Source organism: Trachinotus anak, unplaced genomic scaffold (genome assembly GCF_046630095.1).
Source record: "Trachinotus anak isolate AG129_WGS33_773 ecotype Australia unplaced genomic scaffold, CSIRO_AGI_Tana_v1 ptg000026l, whole genome shotgun sequence".
In the NCBI taxonomy this organism is placed as follows: Eukaryota; Metazoa; Chordata; class Actinopteri; order Carangiformes; family Carangidae; genus Trachinotus; species Trachinotus anak.
The window spans coordinates 3,122,501-3,141,992 of NW_027273877.1; the positions used below are offsets into that span (position 1 = coordinate 3,122,501).

At 38.8% G+C, this 19,492-nt stretch overlaps 1 protein-coding gene and 2 long non-coding RNA genes across 8 annotated transcripts in view; 2 read left to right on the forward strand and 1 right to left on the reverse strand.

Annotated features, from left to right (window-relative positions):
* LOC139609759 (sodium/potassium-transporting ATPase subunit alpha-1) overlaps nucleotides 1–3,971 on the forward strand; it is a 24,355-nt gene extending 20,384 nt beyond the window's left edge. The window contains exons 16-23 of the mRNA XM_071464718.1: nucleotides 785–953; nucleotides 1,040–1,194; nucleotides 1,368–1,491; nucleotides 2,416–2,561; nucleotides 2,666–2,796; nucleotides 2,974–3,075; nucleotides 3,227–3,318; nucleotides 3,602–3,971. Of these exons, the coding sequence (XP_071320819.1) occupies nucleotides 785–953; nucleotides 1,040–1,194; nucleotides 1,368–1,491; nucleotides 2,416–2,561; nucleotides 2,666–2,796; nucleotides 2,974–3,075; nucleotides 3,227–3,318; nucleotides 3,602–3,630 (948 nt within the window). The 3' untranslated portion in view covers nucleotides 3,631–3,971. The remainder of the gene's footprint in view (nucleotides 1–784; nucleotides 954–1,039; nucleotides 1,195–1,367; nucleotides 1,492–2,415; nucleotides 2,562–2,665; nucleotides 2,797–2,973; nucleotides 3,076–3,226; nucleotides 3,319–3,601) is intronic.
* On the reverse strand, nucleotides 2,226–5,779 carry LOC139609765 (uncharacterized). The gene is made up of 5 exons (XR_011685344.1): nucleotides 5,640–5,779; nucleotides 5,226–5,400; nucleotides 3,625–3,728; nucleotides 2,698–2,871; nucleotides 2,226–2,509 (listed from the first exon to the last, which is right to left on the reverse strand). It is a non-coding gene; the product is annotated as an uncharacterized lncRNA (long non-coding RNA).
* LOC139609766 (uncharacterized) overlaps nucleotides 5,082–19,492 on the forward strand; it is a 177,757-nt gene continuing 163,346 nt past the window's right edge. For 5 of the 6 annotated variants that reach the window (XR_011685350.1, XR_011685346.1, XR_011685349.1 and 2 more), the window contains exons 1-4: nucleotides 5,082–6,156; nucleotides 6,635–6,705; nucleotides 6,809–6,886; nucleotides 15,709–15,825. This is a non-coding gene — a long non-coding RNA (uncharacterized lncRNA). The remainder of the gene's footprint in view (nucleotides 6,157–6,634; nucleotides 6,706–6,808; nucleotides 6,887–15,708; nucleotides 15,826–19,492) is intronic. The other variant, XR_011685345.1, reaches the window with a different exon arrangement.

The window sequence follows — 19,492 nt, forward strand, 5'->3', positions numbered from 1 at the left end:
AGCCACAGAGTCTTGTCCAAGCTATTGTGGAGGTTAGACTTCAAATGTCTCTCTATTCACTCGAAGGAGGATCTGAGCTTAAAGGAGCAGAGTCAAATGAATTATAGTCTTTGCAGTGGGCAGCTATTAATATATAAATTATGTTCCTGCCAACTTGATTCCTCACACCATCTATAATAAAGCCCAAATATTGACACTGTGTGGGAAAGTAATATTTGTAAAGTCACTTATTTATCTTTTTTATCTGTAGTCACCTTAAGATCAAAACATTTTCTTCCAGAATACCAGTTTCTTATTCACTTTTATCACGGCTGTCTGTGCTGTCAAATAAAGCAGAATTGCACGGAAACCTTTCAAAACTCTGGGGCTTGTCTTTCACACAACAGGAAATTATTATGTGTAACTTCAGAAAATGGAAACGTCACTCAAAAACTAGGAATGGTGACTTTTCTCTGAAAAAGAAGTGCCACCTGTTATCTCAATTCAGTTTTTTTTTATTTATTTATACAAATCAGTTTGATTTCTCATGTCAGCTGAAGTCAAATGTTTCTTTTGTGTTACATTCTTTGCTCCTCTATTTCTCTACATAAAAATCTCTAATATTTTTAGGGCAACCGCCACTCCAAAGATAGAAATACAACTGGTAGCTGAACAAATAAAATCTTGAATCTTGATTATGAAACATGGAAGAAAAAATTGAAGTTTTCCTTCTTATCTTTCTGAATCTAATTTCCACACTCAGGAGTTATTACGCTCTGAACACTTTGCTCTTCCCTCTCTCCAGGGTGCCATTGTGGCTGTGACAGGTGATGGTGTGAACGACTCTCCTGCTCTGAAGAAGGCTGACATTGGTGTTGCCATGGGAATCGCTGGATCTGACGTCTCTAAGCAGGCTGCTGACATGATCCTGCTGGACGACAACTTCGCCTCCATCGTTACTGGCGTGGAAGAAGGTAAGAGATTTTTTTGGTTTTATTTGGCTGGGCGGTTAAAATCATTCAAACAATGGCTTTATTCACCTGTGTCATATTCTCATCAGGTCGTCTGATCTTTGACAACTTGAAGAAGTCCATCGCTTACACTCTGACCAGTAACATCCCTGAGATCACACCCTTCCTCCTCTTCATCATCGCCAACATCCCTCTGCCCCTGGGAACTGTCACCATCCTCTGTATCGACCTGGGAACTGACATGGTGAGGACTGATTGATTGATTTTCTCTCACTGCCTTTGTATTGCAATAGCATTGGATTTTACAAATGAGGGACTCATGCACTATAACAAAGAAAGCTATGGAAAATAACTTCATTTTTCTTTAAGTTATTGTGTTAATGTGTTCATTGAATATTGCTGTGTCCTGTCTCCCAGGTCCCAGCCATCTCCCTGGCTTATGAAGCAGCTGAGAGCGACATCATGAAGAGGCAGCCCCGAAACCCCAAAACAGACAAACTGGTGAACGAGAGGCTCATCAGCATAGCCTACGGACAGATTGGTAAATCTTGATTTCAAATCAAAGCGGAGCCAGGAGTCTGCTATCCATGGTTCCTTGGTAGATTTTTCTGGAAAGGCAGCTCAGTATCTGGGTGGTCCAAGATAAGCAGAAGAGTGGCATGCACCAGAAATAGGCTTGTGCTGATAGAGAAACAGAGTGTGTGTGTGTGTTTGTGTGTTTGAGTGATGATAGAGCTGTGCCTCTGGCTTTTGATTTCTCCCTCTTGGGTAATGAAGCCAAGAATAGGAAAGAAGCCCTCCTCAACTTCCTGAAATACCATATAAGAGCAAAATACAAGCAAATCATTTGTTGGGACTAGTTTTTCATTCATCAAACCTGAAATTTCTGTTGCCCCTTTTTCCTTTCTGACCACTGTGTTTTAATAAGAGCATATCACTTGTCATTTAAAAAGAAATATGTATATAATAATTTTGATTTTTAACTTTTTAAAAAATCTATATTTTCACCCTCTTGATAAAACCCAACTCTATTAATTCTCCTATTCTAAGTCTTTGCATCTTGCCAAACATTTAAAATCATCATTTACTAAAAGACCAGTAAATCAGTTTTATTTTATTAAAACCTCTTTATTCCTCTGAGGACAATCTAATCTCATTTATTTAGTAGTTAGTAATAGTTTAGTTCTGAATTTTCCCCAAAAGACTAATTAAATTTAGTGATTCAGTCTTTCACTTTCTCATTCATCTTATTTCGCCAAAAGACAACGAACCCAATTTGTTTACCTAATCATTTATTGATCCCTCCTTTAATTTCAAATTCTAAACAGACAAATTAAGTACATTTATTCATTCAGTCTGAAACTGCTTAAAGGACAAACTCATTTCAGTCACTGATTAAAACATTATAACATATCAGATATAATTTAGTGTCAGATTTCTTCATCCTGTCACATCTGTCCTGCAGGTATGATCCAGGCGCTGGCAGGCTTCTTCACCTACTTTGTGATTCTGGCTGAAAACGGCTTCCTGCCTTCCACCCTGCTGGGCATCAGAGTGTCCTGGGATAATAAATACGTCAATGACCTGGAGGACAGCTATGGACAGCAGTGGGTCAGTAGCATTTATTGCACAGACCACAAAGTAAAGGTTAGAAGTTGGCCATCAACACCTGGTATTAACTCTAGTTAAACTTGTATTTTCTTTTTTTTGGTCAGACCTACGAGCAGAGGAAGATCGTGGAGTTTACCTGCCACACGGCTTTCTTCGTCAGCATCGTCATCGTGCAGTGGGCCGATCTGATCATCTGTAAGACCAGGAGGAACTCTGTCTTCCAGCAGGGCATGAAGTGAGTAGAACAACAAGCAGCAGTTTCTTCCACCAACTCCATGGATGTTAGATGGTAGTGGATGTTTATTTTGGGCTATAAAGAAGATGAACTATATTCAAAAAGCTGAATTTGTCTTATTTTTTAGATTTTATTTTCCCAAACAGCTGATCTTCAGTGTTGCCTTGTGTGTTTCAGGAACAAGATCCTGATCTTTGGGCTGTTTGAGGAGACCGCCCTGGCTGCCTTCCTCTCCTATTGTCCAGGCATGGACGTCGCCCTCAGAATGTACCCTCTCAAGTGAGTTAAAACACAAAAACCCACCTCGCAATCCACCAGTAAGCCATGTGCATAGCTGGGTTAATCTGTAATCGTGCTTATTCCACATGTTGTCCATCTGGGCTTGGGCCTCTGGATCAGTTTCTCATTTCTTTTTGTGTGTGTTTTCCAGGCCCAACTGGTGGTTCTGCGCCTTCCCCTACTCCCTGCTCATCTTTATCTATGATGAAATCCGTAAGCTGATCCTCAGACGCAGCCCAGGAGGTGAGCCCAGAATCCATGCTTTTATTATCTTTCAAACTTCTCTCTCCCTCTGCACTCTTGTTTTTCTGCACATTTGTGCCTCTTCCTCCCTCTCTGCTGCACTTTTCCCTCATGTTTTCCTCTCAACCCCTGCCCTGTGGATAATTTTTAAGCTCTGCGTGGGTGGACAAATTTAGGTCCTATTCCTCTAATTTAAATCATATAAAAAGTATAAATATGAAACCTATCCAAGAAGTTGCCTCTAAATCTTGTGTGTGTTTGTTTTCCCTCCTTGTGTGTCCAGGTTGGGTGGAGCGGGAGACCTACTATTAAAGACCCGTCAGCCTGTCTGTCCAGTCAGCTCGCATCTTCTCCTCCACTCCCGTCTTTGCATGAATATTGTCTTGCTGCTCGGAATAAAATTTTAACCTCTGTGGAAAAAAAAAAATTGGAACGTGTTTTTATATTAGGGAATGCTTGATACTACTATTAGACAAATACTGAGATGGAACATGCTGATGATGATGTTGATAAATGATAATGCTAATAATGACATGAACACTGAACATTGACATGACTATGCGTGCCTTGTTTCTGAAACAGGACCAATTTTATACATGTTTTTAACAGTTATAAACGTTCAATAAAAATGCGCTTGAGTCAGGTCCCACAAATGTTTCCTGTGCTCATTTGTCGTGTGTGTGTGTGTGTGTGTGTGTGTGTGTGTGTGTGTGTGTGTGTGTGTGTGTGTGTGTATGTGTGCAGTAAATGCCTTTAAGGAAAACCTACACACTGTAAGTGTTGGTCATTTTTTAATTGTCACATTTTGCTTTTTTTTATTGGCTTTTCCATTTCAAATTAAAGCCTTTACATTTTGCCTAATTTACAATTGGTAAACAATTTTAGTAAGATCATATATAAAAACATAATTAACCAAACATTTAATCTCATTTAATATATTCAGATTATTTGTTTGCCTTCTCACGATAACATGCTTTCAATTACAGTACAAGTAGATGCATGGGATTTTGAGAATAAGGCTGCTCTTGAATTGGGAAGCAGAATTGAAATGATGCATCATATTAGAGCCATTGTTTCAAGCACGTGATGCATTCCTCTGTTAACTGCACAGTAATAAACAGCACAATAACTCTGCCTTTAAACTCAGTGTTGTGGTTGAGAGATAAGTCTTCATGTAATTTCCTCTTTCTTCTCACAAGGAAGAAATCGGACCCTAATTAGATTTAAATACAGGGAAAATCCATGTTTAGTCCTAATTAAACAACCCAACACAAATAAACAGGATTATGGACCCACATCTTCATATTTAATATTTTCTCTCACTGTTTCTCAAGGAATATATTGGTAACGCCACAGGAAAACCTGTTGACACTTAACTCTCATACATTATTCTCTTAAATACCTGATGGTTAATAGTCTTTTTATGATTCACACCTTAATCTGACAGGAGGGACTTGTTTGCCTGCAGCCTAATACCACATAATGAGGCTAATTTTCTCAAAGTAATATACATACTCTAAGCCCATAATTATTTATCTATTACTGGACAACAGCTTTCACCACTCTGATGAATTTTTTTGTCTTTATCTACTTCTAACAGCTTACATTAAAACCATGCTGCCAGCTTGGCAAGGTCGAACCAAGGTTTTTTTTATCGGTAGAACAAGGGAGAGTCTTATCAGCCAGCTGAGTACCGCCACTTGATATCATTCATGCTGTACATACAGCGTGTGCTTACTGTACTATTATATAAACTGTTTTGTAGGCTATGGGGCTCAGCCAACCTTAGATTATCTTGACATTCGGTAGGAAACTGACTGAAATTTGGTTTGAATGTGTTGTGTTTGGGACCCAGTCAAAAGAAAACAGTGAAGCACTTCAAATAGATAGATGATTTCTAACCTCACCTTAAGTTTGCAGAAGCAGTCCTGTTCTCAGTTGTGCAAGGCCATGGTGCATGGTGGGTGTTTGAGTTTACCAAGGGGGACTGAGATGCCTAATCCAATATCCATTATGCTTCCAGCTGGGAGTTTCAAGCAGCTACTGTATGTGGCCTGTCCTCCCACTCACAGCTTGCTGAGTCTTGACACAAACACACAAAGACTTTAACAAAATGAGGGCAAAGCCTGAGCAGCTCAGCATGATCCTACTTTTAAAATACAAACAGTTTAAGACAAAGAAAGCAAAAAAAAAAAAAAAAACATTAATCAAACAATATCCAATTATTATGTTGCTGGAGAGAAACAATCACAAGATGAAAAAGCCTTTAACTCATAACTACTGGAGCAGTTGAAAGACTCAATTTAAGCTAAATTACTCACTTTTCTAGTGAAGAGAGAACTGGAAAGTAATCGGCTTTCAATTCTGTTTGTACACTTGTTCAGAAGCAGAAATACTCCTTCTTCATCTTCCTCTAAATCACATGAAGCTAACACTGTTACTGCTAATGCTAACACTTAACTACTGCTGTGAATCAATCAATTAAAGGAGGCCATTTAAAACAATTACAGGGGAAGACGTAAATTAGAGAATAAACAAACTGCTCTTTGTGCGCCCTCCTAGGCTTCAGAAACAATTCATATGGAAATCTGAGCAAAAATATAATTATAAATTGCTAATAGCATCTTAATAAGATTAATTTGTCCCTATAAAAGTAAAACGCTCTTTCTCACACCCCCCCTCGTAGCGATGAGGAAATGGTTCAGTCCGTGGGTCCACAGGTGGGATAATGGTACAAATTGCGCATAATGAAGCCAAAGACTGATGTTTTCACTCAGTACAGTAATAAAATAAAAACGCTGTACAGATATGAAAAGAGGCGAGTTTGAAGAAAGGTGAGTTTAAAACTGTTGTAAGCTGGGCCATGTGGTAGACTGGGCTAATCACAGGTAAAACAGGCGGGCTGACAGCTGTTATAATTGTCCTTTGGCTTGTCACTGTAAAAACACCTTCAAAATAAAAATATGTTACTCAAGTTGAAATGCATAAGGGCAGAGCTAATTTTATTTATTTATTTATTAAATTTGTTGTTGTTGGGTAATTTTAATCTGCAATAGTGCTTCATATTTTAAAAATGCATCATGTTTTATATGCATCTTACAGTGAAAAGTAACTGCAGCTGTCAGATATTAATGTAGAGGAGAAAACATATTTTCTCTGATATACAGTGTATTAGTTGTATTAGTACACATATCTCAAATATTTACTTCAGTACTGTATTTTGTTGCGTTTGACGGCTGGTACTTCTGCAGCATACACAATGAATTGAATACACTACACTTAATTAGTTGTCATTAGTAACACCTGTGTTTGACAGGGTATAATGTCCTTAATCAGAATGAGCTGACATCCCAGACGCTGATTGGACTGAAGGGGGAAAGGAAAGAGGTGAACATAAGATTTCATTATTAACATAAATATCTGAACCAAAGTGATGTCAGATTATTATATCACCTTTTGTGACATTATCTACATCATCCTCACATTTCAGAGGCAGAATGAGGCAGCAGGATCCTACCGTGCATCTGTGCCATGATGATACTGGAGACGCAACACAAGGTGAGCTCAGGTAAGAGGCTGCTTGAATTTATTTCAAAAAATTAAAATAGCAGTGTGGAGTAGAAAGTGAATTAAAGTTGTGTCTCTACATAAAATATTATTCCAGTCAGATTTGTATGCAGTGAGAAAATAGTGTATTTTGTCATGGTTTTTGAATATACAAAAGTAATACAGGAATTAAAACTCTCCAGCTTTTATGTAGATTTCAGTGGCTTTTCTTCCATATCTTCCAATGTAGCATGAGTACAGGTGTGAATAATGTTAGAGCATGAATAATGTGATAATGTTAACGATGACCAAACAATTAACTCACACAGTGCTAGGACTAAATTAAAAACCAACCAGTTCTTTATTTATTCCAAACAAATTTATCTTCTCCTGCAGATATAAAATACATGATCTGAAAACAGCCACAAAATCACTACAGATTTTGAGATGGAAATTTAAATGTTAACATGAGAAAAAAAATCCCACAGTAAGAATAAAGGAGAGCGTGTCTCTCCAAGATTCGACTCCACACAGTTTCATAACTAGAAAACAACCAGATGTCGACACCTGTCTCTCACCCTGGTGAGACGGCTTCATATAGCAGGAGACTGTGTGTCCTGGGAGCTCATTAAAAGAAACACCTCTCAATGTATTTGATGTTGTTCTACACGTGACACTTGCAGTATTTCCCCATATGTGTCACACTACATCAGTGTAGCTGGCCACAGTGTCTTATTTTTAAATGCAAATTAGAATTTTATTTATTTTCCTTCAGATCCAGGAATTAAAAAAACAATTTACAGTGCACTTAAAATGCATTTACAAACCAGTTTGAGCTAAAGTGTTACCAAAGGCTTGCATGTCTTCATGTAGACAGAACACATACATCCTTTAAGTACACATGCACACACACTCTTGGTCACACAAAGGGACAGGGACAGACTGTGAGGCTCTGCAGTGTGTTGTGTGTGTGTTTCTGTGTCAGTGAACACTTCAGCTCTGTCAAGATATCGCACGTCTCCCGACTGACCCCAGTGACAGCTCTGGTGCTCTGATCTCTAGTGTGTCAGTCTGTGTGTGTGCGTTTGTGTGTGTGAACCCAGCGCTCTACAGAGCATGCGCTCGCGTGCTGACAATGCAGTGTTAACCCGGCTCACATCGCTCCTCTCTGTCTCTGAGGACACGCTTTGTTCGCAGAGGGTTAGTTTGTGGTGACAGATGTCGTATAAGCTGGTGAGGAATTGTCTTATAGAGGCAGAAGTATGACAGAGACACCAAAAGAGAGGGGTGTAGCCATGAAACATTTCCTCTCTTATTCCCTGTGTGTATCTGGATAAGAGCCAGTGAGTTGTTGGAAGAGCTGACAGTTGGTCAATACCAAAACCATTCTGGTATTTGTGGTAGCTCGTTGTCTCAGCTGTCCAGTGCACATGTAACAATGTGAAGAAACAATGCAATCCTCTCATTTATTTGAATCTGTCAAGGTGGTGCATCGGCCAGTCGAATACATGCAAGTCCACATTCCTGGTAAATTAAAAGTGAATGGCACATTTCTGCTGTTCCCTTTGCAGTCACTGGGACACAAGATAAAATAATTGCTGCTATGATAGTTGTGTTTTCACGTGCAACACATAATCTGTCACTCCAACTACACCTTCAACAACACACCCCCATAACACAGCCCCTGTATTGTTTTAATGCAGGGCTCTTGATGCACATTTTTCTGTTGTGCACGTCCGATGGAGCATATTTTATTTAATGAATTCTTCTGTCTACACAGGCTGCATAATGGTGTATGTGTGTAACCACAACTTGAGGCTTATTTTTAAAGTTAGCGTCTCTATTTTATGCATGTAATTACACTGATTGTGTACAGGACCAGAAAATGCTCTCAGTAATGTGCCTGAGACTGCTGCTTGACTGTCTCAGTGCTGTGCCTGCTGCTCTGCTATTGTGTAGCTTTCACCGTGCAGGCTGTGTCGACATTTTGTTTGCATACAGCATTGTGAGTGACAGTAAGGTGATATGCATTTAGAGGCAAATGGCATCATGTTATCATGACCCGCTGTCAAGTGCATTTTAATAGAGTAGATTAGCCTGCTAGGATCTATTTAACTGTCATTGTGGAGTAAAACCCAGACCCTATCATTTCTTTCATGGCTCTGAAGGAGCTTGGTCAAGCCTGAGAGGTCAGAGTCATCTCACCTTGGAGACCTTTAAGAGAAACTATGTATCATAAATTGGGAGTGTGGAGTTTGACAGACATTTACCAGGCGGGGAGGAGTAACAAATGCTGCATCCATATGCTCCTTGGTTTGTCCCATTTTCTGAGTTGGTAAATCATTCTTCTGACTTCAGTGTGTTTATGTGCTTTTAAGTCAGAATGTGGAAACAACAAAGATGATGTGCTGTATTTGAATGCTCAGATCATTAAAACAGTATTTGTTACTTATTATCAGGGTTCCTGCCAATAAATATTTTCTAATAATAATATAGGTCACTCGTGGACAGTAACCAATGCTTTCAATCTAATACCGTAATACAAATTAAATTAAAGCAAAAAAGAGTTGTTGTCCTGACTTGAGGGGGTGTTCACATGAATTTTCCCAGTTGGAAATTCACTTTTCCGATTGTTCTAACACCACATGAATGCAGGGATGGAAGATGCCATTTGAGTTGCATTAAGGGAAGTGTAGGGATTTTTGAGTTTGATCTATTCTAGAGACTACGAATCAGGATATCTTGGCTTCTTCTACATCAGTTTTTACCATTTTATTTTCAAGTCCTTTTTATTTCTCTATCATTTCATTTTGGGAAATTAGCCTGTCCTAATGACAGTGAGGCTGCACGATGGCAGTTCGGGTGGTTGGTCATATATAGCTTTCAGACTCGGAGAAGAGATAAGAAGAGTGTAGAACAATAAGAGAGATTGAAAAGGGCAAACTTAAAGTTTAGCATCCTCCAGTGTCGTACAGAGTTTACCTCATTCTGACTCTTCATTAACCTTGTCAACCAAAACCCATTCTTAGGATGATTTATGATTTTATTTTTCAACCAGACAGAAAAGCTTTAATTTAATTGTGGCTGATGCAGTGTTATTAATGGCTTGTTGTAATGGCTGTTGTAATGTCTTGCCTTTGCAAGCTGATGAAAACGTGTTATCAATGCATGATCTGCAAAAAGAGGGAACTATAAGGGTGCTTTTCAGTGCAGACTACAGTTCAGTCTTGTTAAATTGTGTTGTAGATTTTGTCTCTCTTCTGTGAGACACTAGGCCCCAGCTGCAATGGTGTGTGTGTGTATCTATGGATATCCAGGTTGGTGATTGGTAGCTGTCTGGATCTATATTTGATCAGTAATGGCCTTCCTGTCTACCCTTTAATGAAATAATGACTTTAGCTGTGACATGTCACCGTGCTGCGTTTGTACTTGATTGTTATATGAGTCTGAATCACGGGTTAGTCTTCCTCTTGTGGTGAATCAGTCCTCTCATCCTGTCCATCTCTCCATTGTGTAATATCTTTAGTAATGCTATCAACATAATCATATAAAGAGGAAACTTATCCCTGCTGAGCTCTGGGATTTTGTATTATTAAACAACATCAATATCATCAAAACCATTACCATGAATGTGACTAGTCAGTAGATGGTGTCAGTTTTTGGATGAGTTTGCTTTTGTGCTGATAAAACACCAATAACACAAACTGTTCTTACCTTGGATGGGAAACTAAAATATGAACAGTTTAACGTTTTCCTCTAAAAAGTAACTTCAGTCTCTCTATTTGACAGGGACCTGGAACACCCTGTATTTTGTTTTGGGTCTATCCTGTTCCTGGCACAGGACGGCTAGTGGAGTTTTAATATCTACACAGAACAAAATGTGACTTTTCCTGTGAGGAGAGTGTAACAACAGTCCTCCTGTCCTAGAACAGGAAGGTGCTGCATCATGTAACAGCTTTTGTACTGAGAGTTTTGTGATGATCGTGTTTTTTTTTTGTTTGTTTTTTTTTTAACATAGGAACAAGAAGCTGGTTATATCAAATATCTTATTGGCTCAATTTTTATTGGAGTTATTTGCACAAATGTTTGCCATTTTATCATGAACTCTTGTCCCTGAGCAGAACTGGTGTACTGTAGGCAACAGTTGGCCTAGAGGTTCACAAGATGATTGTTAGAATAATCATATTTCCAGTGGGCCTGTTTATTCTCATATTCATTGTGCTAGGAGGTAGGGGAAGTCCACTGCAGGCTGGAACTGCTCCAATATACTGATAGTACAGCTTTGTAGGCAAGATTGACAAAGCCATAAAGCACTGAACTGCTCAGTAGAGTTAGCTGAGATGGCAAGTAGCTGCCTATCCCACTTAAATCATCAGTGAAGCAGATGACAGCAGTCACATTTTAATCCATGTAAATGCCTTTTCGCATCTTTGTCCCAAAGAAACCTCTAATCCACATGTTACTGTCTTTGTAAAGCTGCTGCTAACAGCTGACTTTGTGTCCCATGTGTGGGATGTGTTAAATCACTCCTGGCCAAACTGAGCTAAAGGAAAATATTAAAACTTATGACACATTTACTGTTTGGTCAGGTCTTGGAAATGAACCTGCTTGAGATATGGGGATGGTCAGGGACACAATTGCCAGGTTATATGAAGCACAAGTGGACATGACCCAGAACAAATAGGACAATAACTAGACTTTTATGAGTTTATGGGTCTCATTGTCGTTCTAGCTACAGGCAGGCCCTTGTAACGGCTGCTGCCTGCTATTTCTAAAAGGACCCAATGAGCCAGAAAATTTGTCCAAGAGCAAAGACGGAGCCACTTGTCCCTGTGTTACTCTTTGTATGTCTGTGTGTGTGTGTGTGTGTTTCGGAGTGGATGGGTTTCTGTGTTGTTGTTCAGTTCCATTCTCCTGAGGGCTAAACCAAGTCGCAGAAATGTTTTCCCTCTTTCCATCCTCTTGCACTCCTTCTTCCCTTCATCCACAGTGCTCTCAATCTCTCTCTTAGTAAGAGGCAGGAGGCAGCCCTCAGGCAGAAGTTATTTCTCAGACAACTGCAGCTGCCTATTCTCAGTGCAACACACACTGAAACTTAACAGATGAATAAACCATGTCATCGCTGCAGAAATAATAACGGGAACTGTAGTAGCACGAAAAATCTCTCTAATGACGAAATTGTCGGCTAGAGGAGTGTAACGATATCGAGTTTAGGACTGAATTACTGCACACAGAGATCTGCTTGGACAGTTCATAGACCAGCTTGCATTGCTTGGCATTTCTCTATATTCCTGCTAATGTCATCACATTGTGAATTGTTAGCATTTCACAATAACCGCTTCTATACAAGGCTCAGTTCAAATTGTGTGATGCTGCTAAGTGACTCAACATATACATTGTCTGATCTGATGATACTGTTGTTTAGCTTAGCATTACTCATGTTGCTCATGTTATTAGTGGTTTATACAGATGTAAACACACCTGCCTAAAAACGCTTGAGACTCGAGAAGGTAGGATAAAACAGATGAATGTATTTTTGCCTCAGCGTCTCTGTTATGGGCTTTGTGCACTTTGACAAAGACCTTGAAACAAAACCTTGAAATTTAATTGGGCTTGTTTCAATGTGTGGCATCATGACTGAGTTTGTCTTTACGGCACAGTGAGCACTAATTAACTTTAGTTTTATGCAAGGACAGAAATACAAATGGAATACATCACGTCTCTCTGACTTAAATCTATTTGTTTCATATTATCAGGCAAATCTGCTGGAGGTGAACTTCAGACTCAAATATATGGTATCTGCACTGGGTCTATTAGGGTACGACACAGAATCGGCACTTTTTTCTTTCTGTAATGATGATGTCTGCATTTGAAATCACAGCAGAGTTAATACTGGCCTGCAGGAGCTTTAAACCTGTGTGATTATATTCTGGTTTCTTTAATTTTTGCTGTTTTTTATTTATTAAATTTTACCAGGTTCTTTTCATCCCAGTTTTTTAGTGTGATTTTAACACATGATAAAAAAAAACCCATCTCAACCAAAATTCTGCCCACAGCAAAAACAAACAAATAATAATGTTCTGTTATAAAGGCTGAAGAGGACCCACCCAACAGGAATATAATAACGTGATTACAAATAAAACATGAGCTGTGATCTGGCACAGATCCTAAAAATAGGACAGGTGTGTGTTAAATTATTACAAATCTTCCAGGCAAAAATGGCAAATCTGTGGATGAAAGACAGAAAAGGAAGAGTGTGTGTGCATAAAATGTTGTGCAAACCCATGGGGGGAACTTGAGGCTGGGTGGTTTGATTAGATTAAAGCTAGCTCAGATCTACAGACTGTTAATTACCTGACCCAGTAAGTATATATGTGAGTGTGTGTGTGTGTGTGTTTGTCATGTGTGTGCCCTTGTGTTTGTGCTGCTTCAGGGCTGAACAGAATTATTGAGTCCTGAGTGGGGGGAGCATCTGGTTCAAGAAGGATGGGTGATGATAGCAGCATGCAAATGATTAGCATGTGCATTAAAATCATATAATCATGTGTCCTTGCAGCATGAGTGTAATAAGACAGCTCAAAGGGATTGAAAGTAAGGTGCAGTATTTTGTTTCTTTTTTTAATGCTAATTTAGTTGTGTATTTTTGTCATAAAACACCTTGTCACGACTTTAAGTAATAATCCTTGAGGGACTTTCTGTTTTTTTTTGGGTTTTTTTTTTGTTTGTTTTTTTGTGTTTGTTTTTTTTTTCTGGAAGGACTATTACATACCTAATGTGTTAGGTATGTAATAGCAAAAGTAAAAGCTCCCATAAACGGCATATGGTAATTAATAGGATGACATTCTCGTGTACTATATAATTTAGCACCCTAGTAAAATGCACTTTATTTATAAATTAATATTAGAATAGCAGCTCTCATACAGTAAAATGAAATGATAAAAATGGAATAAAGGCAATAAAATACATAAAAGGCAAGAAACAAAATGGATAGTAAAACATTTTTAAACATGAATACAATAAAATTATTTTAAGAGAGATTAATATTAATAAAAATGAAGATTACCAACCAGGAGCAAAAGATTAGCAGCTAGAAAACCTTTAACAGCAAAACCTGAATCCTCTTTCATATAGTTACACTTTAGACTGCCGTCCAAACCTCAATGAGTTAAAAACAGAGTCTCAGCTGGAGCCAATGTAAGACAGAGAGAAGAGACAGAGAGAGAGAGAGAGAGAGAGGAGGACTGTTGAAGAGTGTTTAGTCAAAGTGTTGAATAGGTTTTCAGGAAGTAATGTGTTCTTCTCCACTCTGCCAACGTCATCGTCTCTGGCCTGCACATTTTCCACTGCCTTGGCCAAGTAACTCTCTCTCTTCCTCTCTCACATAAACTCAGATGCATTCAACTAGGCACAGATAGACAGGCTACAGTAACACATGTGAACAAACACAACAGCATTTTTTTTTTTTTTTTTTTTTTTTTAAAGTAGCAAACTAGCTCACTCTGTCCTTTACACATGGACACACACAAGTAACAGGCCTGCTCTCAGCCAAGAATGTAGGCTCTGCAGACCTGTGTGTGTGTGTGTGAGAGAGTAAGTCAAGCATTTAGCCACCAGTGATGCTGGTGGCACCACAACAATGTGGTCATTATTGGACTCGACACAAAGCCAGAAGGAAAAGAAGAGCAGGGAAAACACAGAAGCAGAACTCACAGAATAGACAGTGGTTGTACCGGCCCTGTTCAAACATCTCTCAGTGGAATAAATGGGACATTTTTAGTATTAAGGTTCACCCACATTGGCACAGCCTGTGTCCTTGTGTTTGAATATGTAAACACAGAAGGTCACCCATGTAGACATATAGTCTGTGAGATGTTTGACAGTCAGAGATTGAGCTATTGATGCTGAGGCAGCTATCCCCTTCACATTTCTGGGACGTCCTAGCAGGTAGCTACTCAGTACATCAGTACAACACAAACATTGCACTTAAATAGATACTGGTCATTGTTTACTTTTAATTATAGAGCAATTAGGACGCAGAATATTTTCTTCATCTTCCTCTTCGCCTCATCATCTTCTTGCTTTCAGGATTTCAAGACTCTTCAAATTGATGCTCCATATAAACATACATTCATTTGTTGACTGATAGAGGACACATCAAACCTGAAGCTAAATGTTTTATGACAGAGATGGGTACATTACATATAGAAAAATGATACTACTACTACTACTACTACTACTACTAAGGGCTTCTTTCTGTAGTTCACCTTATTATACCTCTAGTGAATTATAATTCTGTTCTAAGTGGTGTATTTCTATGAAGGTGAGAGGGTTCAGTAGCAACAGGAAACAGTTTGTCATCCTGGCCACACTCTCCTGCACTTTTTCTCTCTCCCATTCTCTGTGGTCTTTGTACTTTGGGGTTCCCCTCAGTAATTACTATGCCGAGCAGCCCTAACAACAACAACAGCCCACTGTGGCTTCATTTCAAGGCAGGAAACTAACTTTCCTGCACAGTGGCAGGCAGAAACAAAGGCAGCTCTGTTCAATCAATTGTTTACTTGCCTGTGAGTATTTTTGTTAATGATTACTCAGTCAAATCTGGGAAAAAAGTGTGATTTGATGGTATTTTCTATGCTGTGATGATGGTAATTTACTCTCTAAACTGCTATCCTCAAGTGAAGCAACAGTACTTTGCACCGGAGAGCAGTCTCATTTAAAACTGATCACCAACCAAGTCTTGTGCACTATGTTAATGAATGATATTTTAAAAAGAAAACATTTGCACAATAGAAAATGCTCAGAGCTCTGTGGCAGTGATTATGCAACACTGTTGTGTCTTTCCAGGAGCTCCCCAAGTGTCCCCTTGAAGGAATAAACCCAGTTATCATCGGCCTACGTGGGTGAAACAATATTTAAGGAGCATTTCTAAATGTGGCTGAGGGAACAAGAGCCACTGTGCCAGTAAGTGATAACACAGCACCCTCAAGAACTATGCATCTCCAATTACTCTCTTTTATACTAATGATGAATGATTTAAAGTCTAATACAGCATTGCAAAATGGCAAACATCAGCCTTTTTGTTTTTTTATTTTTTGAGAGAGAGAGATTTTGTAAAACAAGGAGTCGAGGATAAGCTGGTTGGTGTTAGCAATCGTCGCTACATTTTTAGGATTTCAAAGAGCCACATAAATGATTTAGCTTCGTTTTTAGCAACACTACTCTATGCTAACTAGTTAAAGATAATCAAATAAGGGCAAAGTGTTATTTCAGGTCACCGATGATGTACATATTCATGTACCTTCCACTTTGTTTTCAGTATTCTGTTTGTAGCTGTTGTGCGACTGGCTTTAGGGGTTAAGGTTTTGGAAAACCCTTCTCGTTCCTGGTAGTAGCCTGTTAAACTCGGTTAGAGGCCACCGGGGAATAGGAAAATAAGATTTAGTGGCCATTTGAGCCTGGGTGAGCCCAGAAGAAATAAGATTTGAGTGTCATTTCTTGATATCAACCCTGGGGCCAAAGCAGATAACGGATCAAAGATCACAAATAACAGGAAACATAAATTCACAGAGAAAAACATGGAGGGGAGAGAGCAAAGGGAGAGAGGGCTGGATGTTATTTGATGTGAGTGGATGGTGGATAGCAGTGAGGTTAGACTGTTGCTTGTTGGAGAGAAATGAAGCTGAAGCTGTTAGGTAAAGGCCGGACACATTTTCTTGTCTGTTTCATAATGCATCTGTTCATTGGTTTCTTTCAACATGTTTTCCTTTGCAAAAAAGCAAATGAATTGTGCTATTTCACAAATTTCAGATCCCATAGAGTGTGTTACACAAAATGCCCATCACTTTTCTGAAGGCAAAGGTAGCATCAGTCCAAAATAGGGCTAACTAATGGTTATTCTCATTATGGATTGATCTTTAGATTATTTTCTTGATTAATCGATTGTTTTAGCTATCACAGCTTCCTTAAAATTACTTTGATATTCTTATGAACAGCATAAAGCTCAATGATATTCAGTTTACTTTCCCATAAGACAAAGAAAAATTAACATAGAGAAGCTAGAACTCATTAATTGACTTAAACAATTATTTGTTTATCAAAAGAGTCTCAGAGTAATTTTCTGTCAATTGTCTAATTAATAAATTGACTAATTGTTGCAGCTAATTAATCACCTCATAAAAGAGATAAAAGCAGAAATTCCTGCACAGGTGATGTTGGATTTGTGCGGTGGATTTTGAGTTTCACCACTCGTTCAGGTTCTGATTCATCATACAATCATACAAATTAGTATTAGAAAAACACAAATTAAAGCTAAAAGTAATGATAGTGCATTATGCATTTACACTGATTCTAAGCAAACGGATTTCTTTTAGGTAATTGATTTTCTTTTTTGTTCCACAGCTGCTGTGGGTGTTAATGGTGTTTGTTTACCATTTACACATAAGCGCGCACACATTGACAAACAGAAGTAATAGATTTCCTTGTTTGTGTGCTCGGCTCATACATGCTCACATGACCCCATTTGTCAGGTGCTGCAGTGTGCATGTTAAGTACGTGTGTGTGTATTGAGATCGATGTGTGTTTTTGAATAAGATGAAAGGAATGGTTTTATAGGCCAGGCAGCCTTTGGCAAAACAAGCACCAAGGACCCCACACACCCACACACCCCAAACACGGCCATTTCTCCAGTGTACTGAAAGATGTGTGTTTCACGGTTACAGGAGGGAGGGGGGAGGGGTGTGATCACACCTTGGGGCTGACACAAAAAAGAGTAATTATTTTTGCTGTAATTATGAAATATTGCTATACAGCCTGGGGAGAGGATAGTGGGGGATGGAGAGAGGAAAACTGGAACAGACTGGGAAGGGAATGAAGAGATGTGACGAGGCAGCAAGGGTGTAAGGAGCTAGAGAGAAAAAGAGGAAGTGAGGATAAAAAGACAGGTAAAACCTCACCTGGAGGCATAGAGATATAAGTATTACCTTTGCTGCACTTCTGACATTAAGCTCCAGTACTTGGGAAAGGCAAGATAGTATTAGTGACAAGTCTGTTCAACCAAAACCAGAGGTGTCATTTCAAATATGTCCACATAGAAGCAATTAGAAAATCGTCTTTCTCTTCAGATGGTGTGTTTCGCTCCATCAGAGCTTCATTAAAACTTGAGAGCAGAAGAGACTGGAGAAGAGACAAGACATTATTTTTGCCTTAATTATGAAATATAGGCTCATTAATTGTTATACAGCTTAAGAGACAATGAAGGAAGTAGAAGGTATGGGAGCAAAGAAGGAGCAGAGGAGGAGATGGACTCAGAAGATGTTTGAGATGTAAGAGGAAAAGAAGAAAGCAAAAAGAGGAGCAGGTGTGAATAATGTGTTTGGGGGCAGATTCACACCTCAAGGCTGACGGGAGCTATTATTTATGTTACAATGATGATATAAAGCGTCTCCAATCTTCAGGGTTCAGACAGGGTCATACTTCATCAGTTAAGGAAGGGGTGCTACAGTGGGAACATAATATTTTCTGTCCACACTAATGGTGCAAGGAAATGATTCATTGAAGGAGTGTTTCTGTATGGAAATGACTCTAAAATAACAAAGTGGCTCTTAAACTCTCTGCGGCTATACACAGCTTTAGTATAAGGCCATTTACACGTGACTGTGTCCTTCCCAATACAGTCAGCACTTCACCCTCCCTGTTTAAATAAACATGATGATGACAGTTTTCATATATTCTTACAAGCAGAGTCACTCAACTAAACTGAAATATACACTGACTGTGAAGATATTTCCCAGAAGGCATAGCTAACCATGCATTATTAGTTACTATATGGCAGTTCTCGCAGAAAACTTTTTATTCAGTCCTCTAATTAAGTTTTTTTTTCTTTCCTTTAATATTTAACTCCCACTAGATTTTCCTTGAAGTAGCGCTGGAGTTAGAGGAAATGTTTCCTCCACACTGTGTGAAAATGGTCAAGTGTTTACATTGTCAACACAAAATACTTATTTCTGACTGGTTAATCAGTTTAAATTAAATATCAAAACAACTAAGGCTCAGATCCTGGCATTAACGAGTGTCTCTCATCACAAGCGGACAGCTCTGACTAGAGGTGTGAATGTAACCGAGACACATTGAGGACGCATTTGTGATGCAATCACTCAAACAACATTCGGAGGTGGCGCACATGATAATAATGATAATCAATGATTTGTCAATGATCAATGATCATATTATATGACCTACATTCAGACATATGTGATAATTGATAAAATATAAAGATAAAAATTAGTTAATAATAAATAAATTAAGAAATGACCTATTACATCAACATTTTACCTGTAATCTATAACTCTTTTACCATTGTTGCCATTGCATGACATAAATAGGGCATTCATTACAGAGGAAAAGAAGAGAAGCATGTGAGGAGAGAGGGAGGGAAAAAACGGCACGAGACGGAAGTATTATTCTGGTGTGTATTGAGGTGCAGTATTTAGCAGCAAAACTGCATTTTGATCAGGATGTTTCCTTCTAATGAAAGAATTCATTAAAAATGGTTGGCTCTTTGATTGGTTTGGGCGCTCTGGGCAAAAGAGCTGCTGCTCCACTGTGATTATGGGGGCGATATAACATATCT